Source organism: Sprattus sprattus, assembly GCF_963457725.1.
Source record: "Sprattus sprattus genome assembly, chromosome: 2".
Taxonomy (NCBI): domain Eukaryota; kingdom Metazoa; phylum Chordata; class Actinopteri; order Clupeiformes; family Clupeidae; genus Sprattus; species Sprattus sprattus.
The window spans coordinates 43,848,656-43,871,155 of record NC_137921.1 but is presented as its reverse complement, the minus strand read 5'-3'; the positions used below and the strand labels follow the sequence as shown (position 1 = coordinate 43,871,155).

Genomic DNA, 22,500 nt, shown 5'->3' with positions numbered 1-22,500 from the left:
ACCCCCCGCCCCCCCCCTCCCCACCTTCACACCATCCGCACCTTCCCCAGGCAGTCCTACAAGCCCAGAGTGAAGCCAAGGCTCCTCATGGACGTGTGAGGAAGGTGATGAGTGGCGTGGCAGATGTATCCAATAGTTCCTATTGGGCTCCTCTCACTGTGTCAGCGAGGCCCTTTGCAGCTGAGGGCTGTGAATCACGTAATGGTAGTTGGGGGAGTGTGGGTGTGTGTGTAGTGTGTGTGTAGTGTAAGTGTGTGGGTGTGTGTGTGAGTATGTCTGTAAGTAAGTGTGTTTAAAGGACTGACCTGCACACGCACAGAGCTCTGGGACTGGTGTGTGTGCTAGTGCTCTGAGAGTGTACACGTGTGAGCGCGTGGCTGTGTGTGCGCTGTGTGCCAGAACTTTGCATGCTGCTCCAGCACCTGGACCTGCTGTCTCTTTAGTAAGTTGACTTTGGCCTTTATGTGTCATTATGGAAGCATGTGCTTTTCCCCCACCCATATTTCAGAATGAATCTCTCTCTCTCTCTCTCACTACCTCTCTCTCTCCCTCTCTCTCTCCCTTTCTGTCTCTCTCACTATCTCTCTCTCTGTCTGTGCGAGTGTGTGTGTGAATGGGACACACACCATTATGTTTGCTAGTGTTAACAAGCGTGCACGTGTGTGTATGATATTGCGAGCACATATCCTATGTTTGTGTGTGTGTGTGTGTGTGTGTGTGTGTGTGTGTGTGAGTATGTACTGCATGTGCGTGCGTAAAACCCCTCATACCTGGGCATGCAGCTCCTTGGCCTGCGTCTTCTCCTTGAGCATCAGGCTGAGCTGGGCCTCCAGGCTGACTCTGGCCTCCTGCAGCTGGCTCTCCGAGGCCTCCAGGGCCCGCCGCTCCACATCCGTGTCCTGGAGCTCCTGGTGCAGACGCCCCGTCTCCTCCCGAGCCGACGCCCGCTCAAGCGCAGCCTCCCGTCGACGCTCGTCCAGTGTTGCCTTCTCCGCTTCCATCTAAGTGGTGGCAGATCAGAGAAAACTCAGTTACAATGAAGCTGAGCTTGCCTGTGTCATCAACACATTATATTATATCAATCAGTCACTTCAATCACATCCAGCACAATCGTTTCAGGTACCAGTCAGCGTCCAGTGAACATCATGCAAGTATTACCAGCAGATCTCATGTTAACATTCAACAGGTTGTGTCCAGTGGTTAACATCCGTCAATATTATAGCATCAGAAATCTGACAGCTGACAATAACTGACCACTGCAGATGATGCAACACTGTCATGTCAATAAACAATGACTGTCCTGATGACCTGTTTGGGTTGGTCTCTAGCTAAGCTGTTGATAGTGTGTGGGGTTGTTTCTTGGTGTTCACTTGTGTGTGTGGACAGCATTTCTGACCCGTAGTAGAATGCGATTGAGCTCCACTTTGTCTTTGGCCAGTCCTTCACTCAGGGCGGCCATCTTGGCCAGGGCGTCCCGGAGCCTTGCCTCCTCACTCTGCAGTCTGGTGATGACTACTTCTTGTTCAGCATTCTGAGCTTCCAACTGTAATTACACACACACACACACACACACACACACACACACACACACACACACACACTCAAATAAATATTGATGCAGTTGTGCACACACATGCTTACTTTGTCTACTAGTCAATTGTAGGGGCATTCAAAAGTTAGGATTCCTAGCTTTGACCACATCTTAAATGGTTTGGATGAAGGACATGATAACAAGCCCATGACAGGTCTGCTGTCCTCAGGTGTAGTTTGTGTTTGGTAAGGACAGCAGTAGCACAACTCCCGGGGTTCAACTGTCAGTTGATGAGTTATTCAGGGTCTGTTGTTTGCTCTTTCGTATACATTACTGACTTTACCTTCGTGATAGCCTGGGCCAGACTGGCCTTCTCGTCTTCCAGCACCTCCTTGTGCAGGGTGAGCTGGCACAGTGCCTCCTTCAGGCACACCAGCTCCTTACGCAGCTCCGAGTGTCTTGCCTCCAGCTGCTCCACAAGCCTCTGGCTACAGGGAGAGGACGACAGGGCAGTTCAACACAGAGAGGGATGAATTGGGTGGATAGGTGAATGAGTGAAAGATAATGAAAGCCCTGCTCAAAAGAGTTCACACAAACTGAGACACAAGATCATGAAGGCATGCCAGGAAGAATAAAGGAATGGTGGGAAAGGAATTTATAAAGAAAAGGGTGACATAAGAGAGCAGGTCAATGACTCAATAACTGTAAAGATGGCTTGTCTGTTTAATGTAATGTTTTGTTCTGTAAATGTACAGAAGACCTAAAGGCCTCATAACCTTAATTCGCAAACACAGCATATCTGCACACATGCGACCCATTGTACCCTATGAAGTCAAACGACTCTAGGGGGTAATAAACTCCGCACACAAACAGCAATAGCAGTGTAGCATATCACATGAACAAAAAAATCGCATGCACAAATAAACAAAGGCACGCAGGAAAGGAACAAACACACAGACACACACACACACACACACGCGCAAAGTTCTATTCATCCAAACTGCATGAACGCATATCAACTCAAGCAGATGTTTACATAAACACTGTTAGCGGCAAAGTTAAGGACACTCTGCTGAGTCAGAGGTTGCCCATCCCTTCTGAGGTGCTGACTCATTCTAAAGACCTCGGGGGCCGCGGCGAAAACCTACAACTCAGCGAGCACAACCATCACTGCCGGCCTCTCCAAGCGGATCACTGACGGCTAATAGGAAGCATCCCTCCGGCGGCATGTGTACGCAACACAATCCGGTTCCCCGGTGTGAAACATGTGTGGTGTTGACGTGACTTAATGAGATTGAGTTTCAACAAGCAAGCCCCTAAAACAAAACAGCACGGCCGAGCACATGGGGGTAACTCTTTTAAGGCCTGAAATCGTATCTTGGGGGTGCGCAATGGAAATGTATGTGGGGCTTTGAAATATAATGTGCTGCGAAACAGTGTTTAGATCTGGTTTGGTTCATTAAAGCAGCGTGCGGTGGAGTCTGTGCCGCTTCTATTGAAGCAGTGTGCCAGTCTACGACTGGTCAAACTCGTTCCATACACTGCGTCGTGTGGTGCAGACTGTGGTATATATATATATATATATATATATATATATATATATATATCACGAGAGCCTCTGATTGTAAACTGGCTCCTGAATAAAGTAAAGAAATCGGAGGACATGGGGGGACAACTGAAAGGAAAGACGGATGACTGGGCCAACCGGCATGTAGTCCGGAATCTGAATACACAGAAGAATAGATGAACAGAGGAAATGGATGAATCAATGGAACACAGATACGCTGATGGATCAATGGATCGCCAGGCAGAAGAAGGTAGCGATAAGGGTGAACACATGGATGAAGCGAGGAAGGGCATAGGGGATCGATGGAGCCATGAATGGATGTGCAGAGATGATGGAATCAGTAGACAAAGGATAAAGTCGACATCTTAGGTGTGTGGATGATTAAGTGAACAAAATTAAGAACAAATATAGGATAAATAGATACAGTAAGAAGATGGACATATATATATATATATATATATATATATATATATATATAGTTACTTAGTTACTGGTTAATTAGTTTATTAGTTAGTTTAGGAACAGCTATAGGCATCGTGTGGCGTACCCTCTCTCTGCTTCGGCACGCTGATAGGTCAGCTGCCTCTCCAGGTCCTCCCTCTGCTGCCTAAGCAGATCCCGCTGCCTCTGCGTGTCTAGCGCCAACATGCACCCCGCCTCCAGCTCGGCCCTCTGGGAGTCCAGCTGCTCCCGCAGCCCTGAAACCTGCTGCTCCAGAGTCGCCTTCTCACTGACAAACACACACACACACAGCACACACACACACGCACGCACACACACACACAGACACACACACACACATACACATGAGGGACAGGCAATGGTGGGGGACAAGAAGAAGGAAAGAAAGAAAGAAAGAAAGAAAGAAAGAAAGAAAGAAAGAAAGTATGAACAGATATAAAAGAAACAGTAAAACTATATTCATGTGCAGATAGATGACAATAAAAGAAAACAAAAAACAAAGAAACATGAGGAATTCATTGAATGTAGAAGAAAATACAAAAAGAAAGAAACAAAGAGGGGGAGGGAGAGCCGAAAAGAGAAAGATGAGCGAGAGGAAAGACGAGAGCGTGGAAAAGGCTGATCTCAGCCGTTCAGCTGGGGCCCCAAAGGCCGCTGTCCTATCGGGCTGAGAAGTGCGCTCTCCAGAGAGGCTCCTGCGGGAGGGGGCTAGGGAGGGCCCCTCCACACAGCTGCGTGAGCACCGTTGCCCAGCACACTCCGCTCCGCTGCAGGCCGCCTCTCACTCAAGACACCGACTCCAGCCTCTCCGTCCGTGCCATTTTTGACTGAGAAGACAGTGTCTGACAAGCGTCCTAAATTAAAAACATCGCGAACCGTCGATTTGATCGAAATTGAGTTTGAGCCTCCTCCCCCCACCCTGATGTTCAGCGGCAATGTTTAGGAGAAGTCTTCCATGCTGAGTCATACTCTCCTGCAAAACAAACTGAAGTGGCGAAATGTGAAGTGTTTTATCCAGTAAGTGTCTCTGGAAGCTATCTGGAAGCTAAAGGAAGATGTTTCACAACTGAAAGCGGAACTCTGACCCCTCATGTTTTCCCATCAAATCTACTGCTCGAACGGAGGCCAAATGACTAAGCACCGTGTCACACGTAACCCCTGTTATACAGGGGTCGCCTACTGAGCTTTAAGGAGTCACAATTGCCAGGAACAAAAGAGAGCTGAACTGGTGATCACAAACCATATGGCATTGATTAAGACTTCACTTGGTGATCTGATTCTACACATATGTTATGTTGTACCAAAAATCGGAATGAAATGTAACATGTTTCATGAGATGAACCTCAGTTCAATTTAACCCAACTCAACCCAATTCAATTCAGTTCAATGCGGTCCAAACCGAAGCTCAGCTAAATTCATCTCAGCCTTGTGAAACATACAGCCCGGTGCAGCAACAGTGGTGTTCACCTGCTGATGATGTCCAGGGAGCTGCGATACCTCTGGGCGTCCCGGCGGCTCTCCTCCAGGGTCCGATCCGTCTGCAGGCTCTCCTGCAGCAGCTCCTGGCCCCTCAGGTCCAGCTCCCGGCGCTCCAGCTCCCCCTCCTGCAGCTGTGCTCTCAGGGTGCCCACCTGCTCCAGCGCAGCCTCCAGACGCCCACGGAGGTCCTACAGGGAGGACAGGAGGCAGACTGATGTTAACAATCTATTAAACAGCATAACTTAATACTCATTTAGAAACTACTGATAAACAGCTTAAAACAAATGAGGGACGTTTTGGGGTTCTTTACAGCTTAAATGTTCTTGTGAATTGATGTCAGGGGATACTATGCGGGGAATTCTATGCAGTCCTTATGGCAGTTCTTTCAGTTGGAGTACTATTTGACAAACACCACAAAAAATGTTTTGGCCCATTCCCCATTTTGGAGATGTTCTGCTCTATAGTTTTTAGGTCTGATACACCTTATTCACCAGATCCATGTCAACATCCCTTGAAGTTACGTCAATATTCAAACAAACATGTTAGACACTGCTGGTTTGTGGGGAAAACTGAAAACTTAAGTTGATTGCCCTGAAGTACACACTTAGCCCCCCGACACATGCCCTCTCTGACCTGGACTTGAGTCTGTCGTTGGGTCAGGACTCTCTGGACCGCCAGCAGTGTGCTGTCCCTCTGGGGAGAGACGCCCCGCAGCGGGGAGAGGGGGAGAGAGCGGGAGTCTGCTCCCTGATTAGTGCCCTCCAACATGGCGCCATCACCATCCCCACGAGCCACCTGAAGAATGGCGACAGAATGTAAAACACTACACTTAAAATAGTTATATATAATATAAAAGACATATACATGTACTGTTCTACATGCTATGCAAGAACTGTCTGTGTCTATCTGAATGGCTGAACTATGTCTGAAGTATTCGGTGAAAGTCTCAATACTCTGCTCACTGTGTACTTTGAAAAAGGTGCGGCTTCTAATTATGTCACACTTGCATAAAAGATTGTGTTGCTTGAGTCACACACACCAAACCAACGTTCACAAAAATCACTTTTCTTTTTCTGGGCCAATATCTTCACTCTGGGCATCATGTCAATTAGGTTCCACCCCTCTCATTTTACCCAATGTGTCAAGACAAAACAGCTCTGATACCTAAGCGCTCTAATCTGATTTAATTAGTTCTGCCTCATCGTCAGAACTACATTTTTCTATTTAGTTTTAAACAATCCCTCTACTCCCCCGTTTGCATCTTTGATTCACTGTTGCCCATAGGACATGAATGAAGACCTTGCATGGGGCAAATCCTATATATCAGGGCTTTGTGTTGTGAAGAAGGCTGGGCAGACCTGGCTGATGCTGTGCAGGATGTGCTGAAGGGCCTGGATCTCCGTCTGCAGACAGCCCCTCTCCTCACACTCCTCAGCCCGACTCAACTCCTAAACAGGAAACCACACAGGGGGCAGAGGTCAGCCAACACAACGGCCATGAACACACAGAGACACACGCACACACACACACACACACACACACACACACACACACACACACACACACACACACACACACACACACACACACACACACACACACACACACACACACACACACACACACACACACACACACACACACACACACACACACACACACACACACACACGGCTGCTGACAAACACCAGAGCTGTTCACCCAGACAACAGTCAACCAGGGCTTTGTGGGGTTTATCAAAAGTGCCAGTCAGACTAAATCTCAACCACCATCAAGACATTATCCACCCTCTTACACACACACACACACACACACACACACACACACACACACACACACACACTTCCCACAATGGGCCTCACCATTCGGTCCAGACTAGCCTGCATGGCGGCCAGGCTAGACTCCTTCTCACTGTTCTGCCCCCTCAGATGCTTCACCATGTCTGTCAGCTCCAGGATCCTACACCCCCCACACACACAAACACATATAAACACACACATACACACACACACAAACATATATATAAACACACACATACTCACACACACACAGACATATATACAGACACAAAAATCGATACATACACACACACACACACACATATACACAAAAACATACACATATACACAAAAACATACACATATATACACACAAACAAACACATAATCACACACAAATAGGCACAATTAACCCCCTTCTACAGATACAACAGAAGCATACACTCACATATAAACACACACATAAACACACAACCCCCCTGTTTAGGTCCGTGTGTGGACTCATGTGAACTCTCTCACCCTGCGAGCACTCGTGTTGCACAGAGAGTGAAAAGTGAGTCCCTGTGGTTTGGGTTTAAGACGGGCCTGTGAGGACACTGAGGATACTGACCCTTCAGATCACTGGTGCTGCTGGCAGAAGCCCAGTGCCCCGCTTTATTCACACCCACACACTCACACACACACACACACACACACACACACACACACACACACATTTACACAGGCGTCTAAAATCTCTACAGATTACTGTCAGAAATCTGAAGACGTTCAGTATACATATATATAAAAGCCAGAACCATCTCATACGATCTCTTTGCTCGAAAGGACGTACACCCATAATGGTTTTGTCAAGTCGCACAGAGGGATTGTGTTACCTGTGATACGGGTTGGAATGTAAAGTGAAAAAAGGGTCAGACAGTGTTATATTCAGTGTTGATATCACATGATTCAAACAGAAATTACGACATTCTGCATTGAGCATTGTAGTGGGGCAGCGGTTGGATATAATTTGATCTGCGTTAATCTTCAGGGAGTTCTGCTCCTCTGCAACGCGAGGATGACAGGGGTCAGATATCAAGATGGGATTGAGATTCTTTCAACGCTCGTCAGAAAAAGAAAATCTCTTTTGTAATTCTGTCATTGGCAAACAGATATATCAGGGCTGAATTTGTCACATGTGGGACTTCCATCAACAACCGCAACCTTTGCTGGTATACTCCCCTCCGCTCTGACCACAAAAGCCGAGGCTAACTCCGGCCGCGGCGCTGCGAGTGCCGAAACGACGAGCAGCGGATATTTCTCCCTAATGCTGTAAACCAATCCACTCACTTTCTGTCTCTCTGACAACCTTTGGTATATGTTTCCTTTGACTTCAGCCAGCAGCACTGTTTAAATCCCCTGTGTTCAATCCAACAACGGTTTGGCTGGATCCCCCTCTCTCGCTCTCTCCCTCTCTCCCTCTCTCTCTCTCTCTCTCAGTCTATCTTGCACACACACTAACTCTCGTCTTGGCCGAATCTCTCCCTTTCTCTTTTCCTCTATCTTGCTCATTCACTCACAAACTCTCTCTTTGGCTAGATCCCCCTCTCTCGCTTCCTTTTTTTGCTCTCTCTCTCTCTCTCTCTCTCTCTTCCTCCTGATTTGGCACTTTACCATCTCTGAGTGAGAGGAGGAAAACATCAGGCGTTCTGGGGTTGGACGAACGGACGGACGCTGTGCTGCTCTGCCTGGCCCTTTGCCATTCATCCAGGGCCCTCAGGACAACGCTGAGGTCATGGTCAAACTCGGTCACCTTTGCACCTGTGCCGTTTACTTCCCAGTGTGTGGAACCTGCAATGTGTTTCATCTGGGCGGCCTTGGGTTGTTATTTTCATGCCTGAGAACTGGGGTGCCATTGATCGATTTCTGCCGCGGTGGCATCTTTCGTCAGCATGCAGAATGCATTTCCTCCTTTGTTTCCTCCTTTGTTCCTCCTTCCTCCTCCTTTTTTCCCATTCATCAAACATACTGTATGTTGGAACCACTACCAAAGTTCGAGCAAGAGTCAAATTGCAATCTTTTTCTCAGCAAGGTGTAGTCTACTGTCCATATATGAGAAAGAAACTAGGAAGAAGATTAGAGCATTTTAAGGGAAGGAGAGATAAAAACACTATATTAGCAATAGCAAGTAGTCATGCAACCCAGAAAGACTGACCGGCAGACAAGACAAGACATGACCGCAGGGACACTGCAAGGGAACCACACAATGTAGTGGTCAGACCCACATGCAGAACAGCTATCAATGCTTGAAGATTAACACCTAGACGGACCAACAGCTATCTGTGCTTGAAGATTAACACCCAGACAGACCTGGAGTTGAGCTCGACCTTCTCGGCATCCCAGCGCGCCTGGAGCTGCATGGCCTCCCGCAGTCTCTCCCGAAGTTGCCTCTCCAACACTGACACCTCCACACCAGCGGGGGCGCACTGCTGACTCACACTCATCTCCAGGTTCAGGCAGGCGGCACGTAGCTGGCGACCAGTGCTTACACACTCCGCCCGCATGTCAGTGAGGTTCCTAGTCTCACACACACACACACACACACACACACACACACACACACACACACACACACACACACACACACACACACACACACACACACACACACACACACATACACAAACACCTTTAGTGCAGTTACTGTGACCCAGTATTTAATTGCCAGGAGAAATTAAGCTCATATATCTGTTGCACAGCAGTTTATCTCAGGGTGAGATTAAGGTGGGGGTGATGAGGTGACAGGCAAGAAGGGTGGATGGGGCTATAGGTGGGGGTTTAAGGCTGGATGCTTTAGCTGCCTGAAGCCATTATCCTCTACGAGGTGACCTCGGGAACCAACCCCTTTGAACGGCGTAGCCAGGCTTGGAGTGTGTAGCCGCGAGCTTTGGCCTCTTTGCTGATACGGCAGTGGAGTGTTGAGTAATCCCCCATCGCAGCAAATTACTCAGCGCTGCTCAGGAGCCACTCCAGGGGCTCTGACAGGAGCCAAGACCGCAGTTCCAGCGCCTTATCCTGATGGATGGCTCCAGCCCGGCCCTCTGTGAGGGCTGTCAAGCCCCAGATCTACCCCCATGAGGAGAGGACTGCACTGGGGGGAGAGAGCTGACCCACCTACCCCCCTCTTCCTGCTTTGATCCCAGTCCGGGATAAATGAGACTAGGGGAGCTGTTTGGTGGAGGTGGTGTCGGTGATACGATGTGTGTGTGTGTATGTATAAGTGTGTAAGTGTAACAAATGAGTTTGTGTGTGTGTGTACGAGTCGGCGAGTATGAGTGAGTATGTGTGTGTGTGTGTGTGTGTGTGTGTGTGTGTGTGTGTGTGTGTGTGTGTGTGTGTGTGTGAGGATGGGGTCGTTGTTAGAGAGGTTCAGAGGTGCTGAGGTGAGGGAGTTTAACTCCAGGGGAGGCGCCCTGCTCTACTCACCTGTCAGCGAAGGCCCTGAGCTGAGTGAAGGTGCTGCGCAGGGAGGCGGCCTGGCGCCACAGCGCCCGCACACGCGCCTGCTCACGGCCCAGTCTGGAGGCACTCATCTGAGGGATGGAGAAGGGGAAGAGACAGGGGGGGTGCTGGAGGTCAGGCTGGAAGAGAGGCGGTCACTATCAAAGCAATTTGTTTGAGCAGGGAGGCTTTCCTTAGGAGAAGAGTTGCAGTGAGGAATCATTTAAGAGCCTGTTGCAGTGGAGGAGTCGTTTGATAGGAATGAACTAAACTGAACACCTAACTACATATACAGTCTATACACAAGTATAAACATATACAGTACACCATTACTCATGAACACCCACACATGTATGTAAATACAAAAATACATACATGTAAATAAACACATATCTCAAGGCTTGGGTAGAAAAACACTACCAGGAGGACATAAATGAAAAACTAGAGCCAAAACGCATGTGTGTACAGTACTGGGGTCCCACTATACTGTATGTGGCCATCTGCAGAGGGAGCGCTCAAGTCTTGCCAGATGTTTGCACCGTGCAACAAATTCTCCCTCCCTCCCTCCCTCTTTCTGTCACCCACCCTCTGTCCGAGTGATTGGAATGTTTTCACAGGAAACAACAGCTGAGAAAATCAAAACAGAGGTTTAAAACAAAGCCCAGTGTCCAGGCTGAACAAACAGGGCCATGGGTGGAATTCCATGAGTTCCAACGTTTCGTTTCATTGGGCTTGGGTGGATAGAGAGGGGGAGAGAGAAAGACAGAGGGTGATAGAGAGAGAGAATGAACAGAGGGGACAATAACACAGACAGGTACACAAAACAATAGCAACCACAGCAGAAGATCTCTCTACAACCCCCCCACCCCCCCTTCCCACCATCTCTCTCTCTCTCTTTACTTCCGTCCCCTCTCCTCCCCCTCTTCTCCTCCCCCTTTCCTTCACCTCAATCTCTCTCTCTCTCTCTCTCCCCCTTGTTCTCTCTCCTACCTCTTGCTCCTTGCGCAGTCGCGTGTCCTTCTGCTCGGCGTCCTGGCGCGCGCGCCGCAGGCTCTCGCTCAGGCCCTGATTGGCGGACGCCGCCTGCTCAAGCTGCTGGCGGAGCAGCGCGTTCACCTGGCTGAGGCCCGAGCACCTGCGGAGCGGAGCAGAGCAGAGTGAGGTAAAGTAGCCTTCATCACCTGCCAACATCCCCTCAGACCAGCACCTCCCGCCACCTCATCCTCTTCCTCACCACCGCTGCTGCACCACAGCCAGAGAGCAGAGCTGGCACCCTCACCTGTCGAAGCCTGCTAATGGCACACACTCATTTTCATATGTAGGCACACTCCAAGGACACGCACACACGTGCACACGCATAGTCACACACCCTAACATGCAAACATAATCATACAGCCATGGAACTGAATACAGATCATACATTCCCCTTTCCTCCCTCTTCCCCTCCCTCTATTCCTCTGCCTCAAGCCCTCCATCATGCGGGCCACTATATCACTCCTACATTTACAGGCTCATAAAGCAGTGGCTCTCAGTTCTGTCGTTGCCAGCCACGCTTACCGGGGGGTGAGGTTGTTGGGGGGGGGGGTTGGCCACATGGGAGATGGGTGTAGGGATGAGGGCCACAATGTGCGTGACAGTTTTATAAAGACCCCGATCCCCACCTCCACCCTTTCAATCCCCCCGCACCCCCCCTTAATTGCCACCAGATTCTCTTGTTCGCTTGTCGAGTCGTTTGCAGGGATGTTTACATCAGCCTGCACGGGTCTACACCCAGTTACAGCGAGCGCTGCCAGCGTGTGATGTAGCAAACAAAAGCAATTTATGGGAACAACACTGGAGAGAGGGACAGGGAGAGATCAGACTGGGAGAGAAGGATTAGAAAGAAGACAGATGGAGGGAGAGGGGGAGAGAGAGAGAGAGAGAGAGAGAGGGAAAGGAAGAGAGGGAGGGGCAGAGATAAATGGAGGCAAGACAAACTTCATCTAAAAGATGTGCGCTGAAAGTTTGTATGTGTGTGTATGTGCATGTGTGTGCGTAAATTGGGGACTGGGGTGGAGAGGTGGCTCTCCAACATTTTGAGATGATTTCAGACAGCATTAGGCGCTTGTTTGGATTCATTTCACACGACAATGGAGGACAAGTTTTCCGTGGCAATTTCAAAAAGACACACTGACGCGGCCCCAAGGCGGCCTACCATAACAAGCCGAGACAAACTACGGGAGCCGGAGCCACGGTACAGGGCTTAGCATTATTTATGGCTCTTAATATGACTCGAGCTGAAGCTGGGAGCCGGGGGGGGGGGGGGGCTAAGCTGAGAAGCTGTGCTGCGCTAGCGCAGCTAAATGCTGGGGGGTTACAAACAGCCGCAGCTGGATCCAGCGTGGCAGTAGCAGCGGTGTGGAAATCCAACACGACACCCGACCAACAGAGCCTGGGCAGAGGAAGAAGAGCTCGGAGCCTGAACCAGAGCAAAGGAGGGACCCTTTGGCAAGCGGGCCAGGCGTCTGCCTTGAGAATTTCAATTAGGGGTCGTAAGCTGGACTTCACTGGGCCAGGGCCGATGTTGTAAATCTGGGGGCTTTTGGGCATCAGGTGCGGGCGTCGGGGGGGGCGGGGATCCGGGCCCAGGGCACGGGGCCCGGCACGCAGTGTGAGGCACCGTTAAAGAACCGGGAGGACAGCCGGAGCCAGCTGGGCCTCTGCTAACTAACTCTGACAAATTGGAACGAGCCAGAACATCTTCCAAGGCCAGCGTGTGCGAGAGAGAGGGCTCTCTATTTGTCCTCCCTTTGCTGCTCTTTATCCTCTGTTGTTTTCTCCTCTCATCTTTTCTCGTTTGTCTTTTTAATGGCTCCTTGATTCCCTTTGTCTCTCTCTGCCGAGCCAGTTTGAGAGAGAAGGGAGCATGGGAAAAATACAAAGAGGAAAAAAAGAGGGATAGAGAGAGGTGAAGAGAGGAAGAGGCTTCTCCCTCTCTTAAGAATTCAACTTTGGCCCTCTGTTCCCCATGACACATGAAATGAAATAACAGGAGCTAACTTTCTCTCTCTTTTTTATTTCTCTCTCTCTGAGAACATCTCTCAATTTCAGGAATTTCAAGCACTCTGGCTCAATCAAAAGACCATCTCCCATCAATTTCTCTTTTTTTCCATTTGTCTGTTGCACTGTATTTTATGTTCAGTGTTTTGCACATTGCTTCCCAGAGAAGCCTCTCCTTGGGTGGCTCTGGGTTCAGCTACATTTTTCTCTCTCTCTCTCTCTCTCTCTCTCTCTCTCTCTCTCTCTCTCTCTCTCTCTCTCTCTCTCTCTCATTATCTCTCTCTCACCTTTTCTGTTCTTCCTCCAGCAGGGCCTGCTTGCTCTGGAGGTCCCGGCCGTTCTCCTGCTCTGCCCGCTGGAGCTGCTGGGAAGACGAGTCCAGGTGGGTCTGGAGCTTCAGAAGGGAGATCAGTTACCTCACACTGAGCTATGAGAAATCAACTAGGACAGAGGTTCGTTCGAACAAGGAACGAATGGGCTCGAAATCCAGAACACACACAAAATGAATGCAAATACAAATAAATAAATCACACAATAAATATGAAATGTATCATTGCAGTTCCACCAGCATCACAAGTAACCGTGATTTCCACCTATTTCTTTGGTAGTACATTATTATGGGATGGCTGAAATGAGCATCTTTATCATGCCAGTTTGAACTGCTGAGCCTCATTAGAAGTGTCTGTGTTTGGCTGATGGATTGAGACGCCAGCATCATCTCAAGAAGATGCTGTTCAATGGCTTCAGTCTCAGGCCCATTGAAGAAGGCATTATTCACATCTAAAGATGGTGTGTTTGACTCACTGACAGGCGTAGTTTCTCCGACTCTGAGGTCTTCTGCAGCACCTGTTCCTCCAACTCCCCACACCGCGTCTTATACTGCATCACCTGAAACACAGGCGCACGCCAGTGCACACAAATACTCATAATCATTTAGTCATCATCAGGCAGACTGACTTATCCTTTCTGACAGTTAATGCTTGTGCCTGTGTGTGCACTGTGTGTGTGTGTGTGTGTACTCACTTTGGTCGTTAGTTTCTGCACCAGCTGAGCTTGTAGCTAGTGAATTGTGTGTGTGTGTGTGTGTGTGTGTGTGTGTGTGTGTGTGTGTGTGTGTGTGTGTGTTTGTGTGTACTAACCTTCGCTTGTAGTTTCTGCACCAGCTGAGCTTGTCTCTGCTGGCTCTCCTGGTAGCTCTGCAGTTTGAGGCGGTAGGAGCGAGCCTCCTCCCGAAGCCTGTGCTCCGCACTCACACTCTCCTGGTCCGAATCTCCTGACTGCAGAACCAGCATCTGCTCCAGCTGCACACACAAACAGACACACACACACGTAAAAAACATACGCACATATATGCATCCACACACACACATATGATTACACACACACACACACACACACACACACACACACACACACACACACACACACACACAAACACACTACCTGCCAGAGACAATCTCAGCTGGTCCAGATATCTCACTGGCCAGTTTATCTTCTCACATGCTTACTTGATACATACATACATGTACATACACACACACATGCATGCATGCATACACACACACACATAGGCATGCAAACACACACTCAGGCAGGCAAACACACACACACACCCACGCACACACACACAAACACACATAGGCATGCAAACACACACGCAGACACACACACACATACACACACACACACGCAAACACACACACATACACACTAGAGAGCACACATTACAGCACAGAACAACCCAGGGCGTGACACACAATGACTGATGACAACCAATGATGACAAGTACTAACAAATGTTAGCAAAAGAGGTCAGATTAATTCATCGTTTTGTTAGCCATTAGCAAGCTGTGGCGAATGCAATAGGTTTCATGTGTGAGTTGGTTGGTTCAGAAGCGGATTTAAAAGTGATGCAGTGCTGTGCTTTGCTTGTGTCAGGCTGTAGCGGGACAGAGAGGAGCATCTCCGCCCTCCTGAGAGGCTGTGGGATCACAGAGGAGGGACTGTGGCTTACTGTGAGGGGGTAGTGAGGAGCAGCTCATCCCTCTCTTTGAGGAAAATCACATTAAACACCCACCCAGCCACTCCTCAGGCCCAGCGCACAGGCAGCCTCCGATCTGTATCTGCCTTTCCAGGGTCTTCAATCTCAATGTGCCGTAACCCCCAACCGTCCCACCCACCCCACCCAATCCACACACACACACACACACACACACACAAACACACACACACACACACACACACACACACACACACACACACACACACACACACACACACACACCAACTCGAAGCACCCCCACCTCCGCCGCACGCCACCCTCTCCCCATGCTGGTGCCAGACACCCTGTCCCCACTAACACAAACCACATGCTCCACCCAGCCCAGCACTCATGTCCCAGCTGACTGCTTCACATAAAGAAAAGAGTGAGAAGTGTTAAGAGTGAAGGGGAGAGGGGGGGGGGGGGGGGGGGGGGGGGGGGCAGGGGAGGCAACAGAGTACTCTTCTCCCTTACCACATCAACATGTGTGTGTATAGACACACACACACCAACCACCCCCTCTCAAACATTCACGCACACACAGGCACACACTTACCGATCCCACTCTGTATCACACAATCACACACACACACACACTCACCCACACCTCCCCCCCCCCACACACACACATACACAAACACACAAATCCACTGTGTGTACACACACATGTAGGCAAAAATCAAATCGCCTTAAGCTATCCACACAAATGCACAAATACTTGTACACATATAAACACATTAAATACCCACCAAAGTTTCCTAAAAATATGTGCGTATGCAAACACACACACACACAAACAAGCACACACAAAACCAACACCCCCCAAAAGGACCCCTTGCACAGATACCAGCAGCCTCCTCATCCAACCCCATCTCACCTCCAAAGCTGAGCCCACTCTGGGACAACAGCCCCCCTGTTCCCAACTGGAGCCAGAGAGTTGCCCAATCTCAATAAAAGCGCCCTCAAACTACCCTTTTGGGGGCACTTTATACCTCAAACACACTCCAAAGCAGGGGCAAGCCTGGGCGCTTTCCATGGGCAGCTGCTGGGTGGGGTACGGGCAGGGGACCCACAAGAGAGGGGCACTACCGTCTCTGTTGGGGTTTGGGGTGGGGTGGCAGCAGAGGTGATGGGGGCCTGGGGAGCAGGGGGCTCTGGGCGTGACGGCAGCACCGGCAGCGGCAGCTGTGTTTTAACGGGTGCTTTGGAAACGGCTGCGAGCACAGCGGCAATCGATTAGGTCTCACAAAAACAATTCTAAGGCCAATTACAAGCCAATCAGGTAGTTTCAATCGAGGCAGGAGCTACAATGGCAACAGCAGGACAAGGGGCCAGGTTGTTTGATGTGGATTGCGTGAATACATGACACATACACTAAAACACACACACATGCACACAATAAAACACACACACGTTTTAACACACATACACACTTTATTACTGTCAGCCTTTAAAAACACATGGCCTTTGGCGGTTTGCTGTGTTGCTCCAACAGACCTGCAGGACCTGGCAGTGGAATAAAGATCCTGTTGGTTTTTAAAGCATCGGTGTAATGGAGGATAGCTACACACAAGCCGGCTCTACGCAGCGCAAATTAACCAGGTCCCCAGCTCCCATATGCTCAAACCACTCCTGGAGCAATGTACAATTACAATGTACAGAACAGTCTGTTCAGACCAAGCTTCTCTGAGAGTCCTTGTACACACACACACACACACACACACACACACACACACACACACACACACACACACACACACACACACACACACACACACACACACACACACACACACACACCCACACACACACCCACACACACACACAGACAGACACACACACTCCTGAACAGGGGAACTATCATCATCCTCAAAGAGCCATTGTCCTCACCAGGCCCCACCATTCTGATCTCACACTGTGGATTTTGACATGAATTAAAATGATCTTCGCGTCCGCGTAACGCCCTGGCGTATCTCGAGTTACCTAAAGAAAGCAGACGACTTGTTGAGCCAAAGCATATGCCGATTACAAAGTCAGCTCTGCTGCAGATGAGAGAGAGCAGCGGCTACTGTATTTCCTGCGGTTGAGCACGCGAAGCCAGCTGAGCTGTCAGTCACGTCTTAGCCGCTGTGCGTGTGTGTATGCATGTGTGTATGTGTGTGTGTGGTGGTTGGGAGGTGGGGCATTTCAAAGTGTTAATCCGCAAGGCCCTCTGTAGCATTCATGACAGAGGAGCCAGAGGCTAATGCTATGCAATCCTGTGTAATCCGCTGTAACCGAATCACCACTAGGGTGAAGGATCGGCGAGGTGGAGGTCTACGCTGGGCCACAGGTGATCAACTTTCAGGAAAGACTCACGTCAGGCTATCTCCATGAACTATCATTTGGCCTCCTCTTCCTTCTCTCCTTCATTTTCTCTATACTTTCTGCTCTGTGCATTTCTCTCTCTCTCTCTCTCTCTCTCTCTCTCTCTCTCTCTCTCTCTCTCTCTCTCTCCCGGTCTCCCTCATAGCTGCGTAACTCAAGGGAAAGCTCCTCATACAGCCTGACCAGATCTGTTACTGTCATTTTGCACCTCAGCCCAAACAAGTGTACATGATGTTCATGCAACATGAGTGCCAGACTCCTGCACAGTACTGAGTGGTAAGAACCCCCCACCCCCTGAGTTTAAAATGACTGCCACCTACAAAACTGCCACAAATTGTTTTAAACGCGCTTAGCGCAGCGTAGGTCAATGAGTTTGTGTGAGATCCTTGCATGCATCCCTCTCTTGGAGCGCACATCAAGAGAGTCCGGGAGCGAGGGGAACGGAAGAGAGATGAGGCAACGGCATATTTTCTTCTGTCGACACCCAAAACCCACTTTTGCCGAGGGCAGCAGAAACATTTCAAATTTGAACCCCAGCGAGCGTAATGATCCTATTAAAGATGAAATCTCACTCTAAAAGAGCTCTCCCCCTCTCCCTCTAGCAGAGTGCACTCATCTCCCTGTCTTTTCTTCTATCCTTCTCCCTGAAGAGCTTTCCCTCGCTCGCTCTCTCGCTCTCGTTCCCATGCCCAGGCCAAGCCCCTTCCACTGCTTTGGCATGGGCTCCCCTTGGTGCAAGTCGCCAGTGTCACTTGCCCCTGGAGGCGAGAGCACTGGACTGGCACTCTGCTGTCATTGTGAAACAATTGGCACCCTCCATGTGGGGACCCTCTCTCTCTCACACACACACACACTCTCTCTCCTCCTCCTCCTCTCCCCCTCTGTCCTCTTATTTTTTTGTCCTGTCATTACCCATATGTGCAATTTCACTTCTTTGCAAAACATGCAAACAAGCCAAGGTGCCACAGTTCTCAGTGCAAAGTCAACTTGGAAGCACAGGGTAGTCTTTCAACAAGGAAGTTAGGAAAATGATGAGCTTGGCCCCATTACACCCAAGCAAAGAAGGCCAGTAGCTTCTGTAAGTCACTTGCATATGAACATGACATGGACACAAAATCTGGGAGATCAAGAGAGGCAGCTAGGATTTCGTAAGGAAAATCCACACATGGAACATGCACATCAATAGATGAATGCACACAGACACATCAACGGACAACTTACACAATCCCCAAGTGAAGTAATTTCTTCAACTGTGATTATGTAAACTATACTCTACACACACATGGATGTAGAATATTACACACACACACACACACACACACACACACACACACACACACACACACACACACACACACACACACACACACAAACAGAGACTGATCAGGTGACCCAGCACAAAAAGCGAGTTTCCGAGGCTCAGAGGCGAATGCACTCACTCACACCGGGGCCAGTGCGTGGGCTCCAGGCCAGGGCCCCACCCCTGCACACCACCCCATTGAGGAGCTCCGCTTTACAGCTGCGCTGAGCCCTGAGCTCCCCTGTAAAGAGAGGGGCCACGGGCTGCTCCCCATTAGCTATGCTCTACAGAGGAAAGAGAGAGAGAGAGAGAGAGAGAGAGAGAGAGAGAGAGAGAGAAAGAGTGAAAATGGGAGGGGTCAAGGGGGAGGGAGGAAGCCAGAGAGAATGACAGAGATGGACAGAACGAGAGGAGTTGTGCAAAGACTTGTGGGAAATAAAAAACACACACAGATGGCTACAATGACAGAATGTTTTGCCCATTAGATACAGAAAAGCACCTGGACAATCTGAAGAGACTGAGAAAAGCACCTGGACCACCCTCTCTCCATCTCTCCATCACTCCTTCTCTCTCTCTCTCTCTCTCTCTCTCTCTCTCTCTCTCTCTCTCTCTCTCTCTCTCTCTCTCTCTCTCTCTCTCTCTCTCTCTCTTTCGCTCACTTTCCCAAAGAGGAGCTGACTCCGGTGGAGTGGGCCTGGCCTGGCTCTGGGACAGATACAGGCCGATTCCATCCCTGCTGTAAACTGGGAGATAGGAAGAGGACCTGAGAGAAAGCGGCCTCACCTCTGAAACATCTCACACGCTCGCACACACAGTCCAGTTACTACACGTACATATACACACATAGTAACATAGACTACTCGCACACATACAAAACAGATCCTCAGACACTGATATAGGCAATTAATCTATCCAAAGTACTATACATTATATGCATGCGCACAAGCAAGCACACACACGCATTCCCACACACATAAACAAATGTGTCCACACAGCATGAACTCTTGAGTGCACACAGCATGAATCCAACCACACACACACACACACTACACATCACTCATCGGAACGGGCTCTCTCTCTTTAGTAACTCTGTCCCTCCCCTGAGCCACTCTGAACTACGCCCATTCTGTTTACGGCCCTCAGCTGATGCCTCACGACTCTGCTGTGGGCCCCGTGAGGCCCCTAAAAAGCAGCGGGGGCCACCTCACCCCACCGCCCTCCCGGCCGCCCGCTGTGTGAGCCTCAGCTCGCCTACTGACTTTTTACAATAGCGCCCACTCCACACACACGCACTCCACAGCGCACACTAAAAACATTTCCTGGGCGTGTGTTTTTCCTATGCACTTCCATATGCCATCCATACAGCTGGGCTTTTTTTCAGTTTTAAAACAAAAACAGTGTTTTTATCCCTGCAGTATCTGTTCTGCACATTCCCCCTGTGCAATAGAGACCTGAGGATCTCTCTCTCTCACACACATTCTCTCTCTCTTTCTCTCTTTCTCTCTATCTATCTCTCCCCTCTCCCACTCCCTCATTCTCTCTCCCTTTGCAGTGTAAAATGTGTTATGAATTACATTTTCTTTTCTTTTTTGAGTGTGTGTGTGTGTGTGTGTTTACTTTTTTCATATTACTTGATATTTATGATTTGTGCCACTCCTTGTATTGTCTCATTTGATAAATATTTCAAAATACATCAAGGAGCAAGAGAGCTTTGATTCAGCTGCCAATAACCAACACGAGAGCAGCTTTCGAAAGCCACTGAAAGCTTTTTGCGAGGGGGCCAAAAAATTTGCTGCCACATAATATTCCACTTTTTGGCCCTCGTTTTTTTTGTTTCAAATGTGCACTCACTGACTTCAAAGGTGCACAAATTTGTGTTTCTCATAACTCCACGGGAAACTAATGGACCACAAGGATCAGAAAGTGTTGCTGATAAAAAATCATGTGTTCAAAGCACAAAACATCCACACTGTGTAGCAGTGAGATTGCCGCATGCAGAAGGGGTGGTCACCAGGAGAAGGCTCTCTGGGAAAAATGCTGTAGTTTTCCATAGTTCTGTGGCTGGGTGTCATTTCGTGCGGATGCTGATTATGAGCTGACAGCTGGCTAAACACAACTGGTCATCCCAGTGCATGGAATTAGCAACCTTAAGGCCCAACTGGGAGTCGAACAATCCTCTGAATGATCAGTAATCTTACTGTCATGACAACACCATATACACATAGACATTCACATGCATACATGTAGAAACACAGACATACAATAAAAACACAGAGATACTTACACATACATACCGACACCTAAAGACATACACACCAACGCATACATCCTAAACATGTACATATACTCATACACAATATATAAAACGAACACATGCAAATATAAAAAGGAAGGACATGGAGTAAGGAACAGAAAATGATCTCATACCCTTTGCGTAAAACACACTTGATCTAACACAAGCATGCAACAAAAAAGGAAACATAAATTTGATAAGAAATATAGTACTTTTCACTTTTACACCACTATCACATTCTACTTAAACACACACATACACACACACACACACACACACACACACACACACACACACACACACACACACACACACACACACAGGCCAGGGGCAGTGCTCAAAGGGTTACAGCTGTGAGCATTTTTCCCTGGCTTGGCCCAGGCCCAGAGGTTTAATAAAGGGAATTAATGTAGTGCACTATCTGTCAGATTCCTAAACACAGCTGGACCTGACATCCAACCACACACACACACACACACACACACACACACACACACACACACACACACACACACAAACACACAGAGTCTTCCCAGCCCTTTGCTCCCCCACTCCCCACACTGTACCTGTACCACCCTCTCTCTCGCTCTCTCTCTGTCTCTCTCTCTCTCCCTCTCTCTCGCTCTCTCTCTCTCTTGCGCGCTCTCTCTCTCGCTCTCTCTCGCTCTCTCTCTCTCTCTCTCTCTCTCTCTCTCTCTCTCTCTCTCTTACTCTCTCTCTTTCACTCTCTCTCTTTCACTCTCTCTCGCTCGCTCTCTCTCTCACTCGCTCTCGCTCTCGCTCTCTCTCTCACTCTCTCTCTCTCTCTCTCTCTCTCTCTCTCTCTCTCTCTCTCTCTCTCTCTCTCTCTCTCTCTCTCTCTCTCTCTCTCTCTCTCTTTCAGATAGGAAGTGAATAAGCCCCAGCTGATTGTGAAAGCTGCTATTTTGGCATCACTGAGGACCGAGGATGATTACACAACACCGTATAACAAAACAAAGGGCCGCGAGGCCAAAAAGGGTTTTGGGATGGGGGGAGAGATAGAGGGGGGGCAGAGAGGATCCACAGGGGCCTGACTTCAGAACCCCAAATCACACACGAAACACGGTCACCATTGAGAGTGCTTTTACTCTGGCCATGGGGACAGCTGCACTATTACACCAGAGCAGAGACAGAGAGAGAGAG

The 22,500-nt window shown here is 49.1% G+C and overlaps 1 protein-coding gene across 1 annotated transcript in view; it reads right to left on the bottom strand.

Moving 5' to 3' along the window:
• crocc2 (ciliary rootlet coiled-coil, rootletin family member 2) overlaps positions 1-22,500 on the bottom strand; it is a gene marked incomplete at both ends in the record, with an annotated part of 56,391 nt that overhangs the window by 25,144 nt on the left and 8,747 nt on the right. The window contains 14 exons of the mRNA XM_080860235.1: positions 771-1,001; positions 1,397-1,543; positions 1,875-2,019; positions 3,646-3,828; positions 5,028-5,227; positions 5,673-5,834; positions 6,398-6,487; positions 6,902-6,998; positions 9,167-9,373; positions 10,283-10,389; positions 11,288-11,432; positions 13,624-13,730; positions 14,141-14,224; positions 14,476-14,637. Coding sequence (XP_080716361.1) covers positions 771-1,001; positions 1,397-1,543; positions 1,875-2,019; positions 3,646-3,828; positions 5,028-5,227; positions 5,673-5,834; positions 6,398-6,487; positions 6,902-6,998; positions 9,167-9,373; positions 10,283-10,389; positions 11,288-11,432; positions 13,624-13,730; positions 14,141-14,224; positions 14,476-14,637 — 2,067 coding nt within the window. The remainder of the gene's footprint in view (positions 1-770; positions 1,002-1,396; positions 1,544-1,874; positions 2,020-3,645; positions 3,829-5,027; positions 5,228-5,672; positions 5,835-6,397; positions 6,488-6,901; positions 6,999-9,166; positions 9,374-10,282; positions 10,390-11,287; positions 11,433-13,623; positions 13,731-14,140; positions 14,225-14,475; positions 14,638-22,500) is intronic.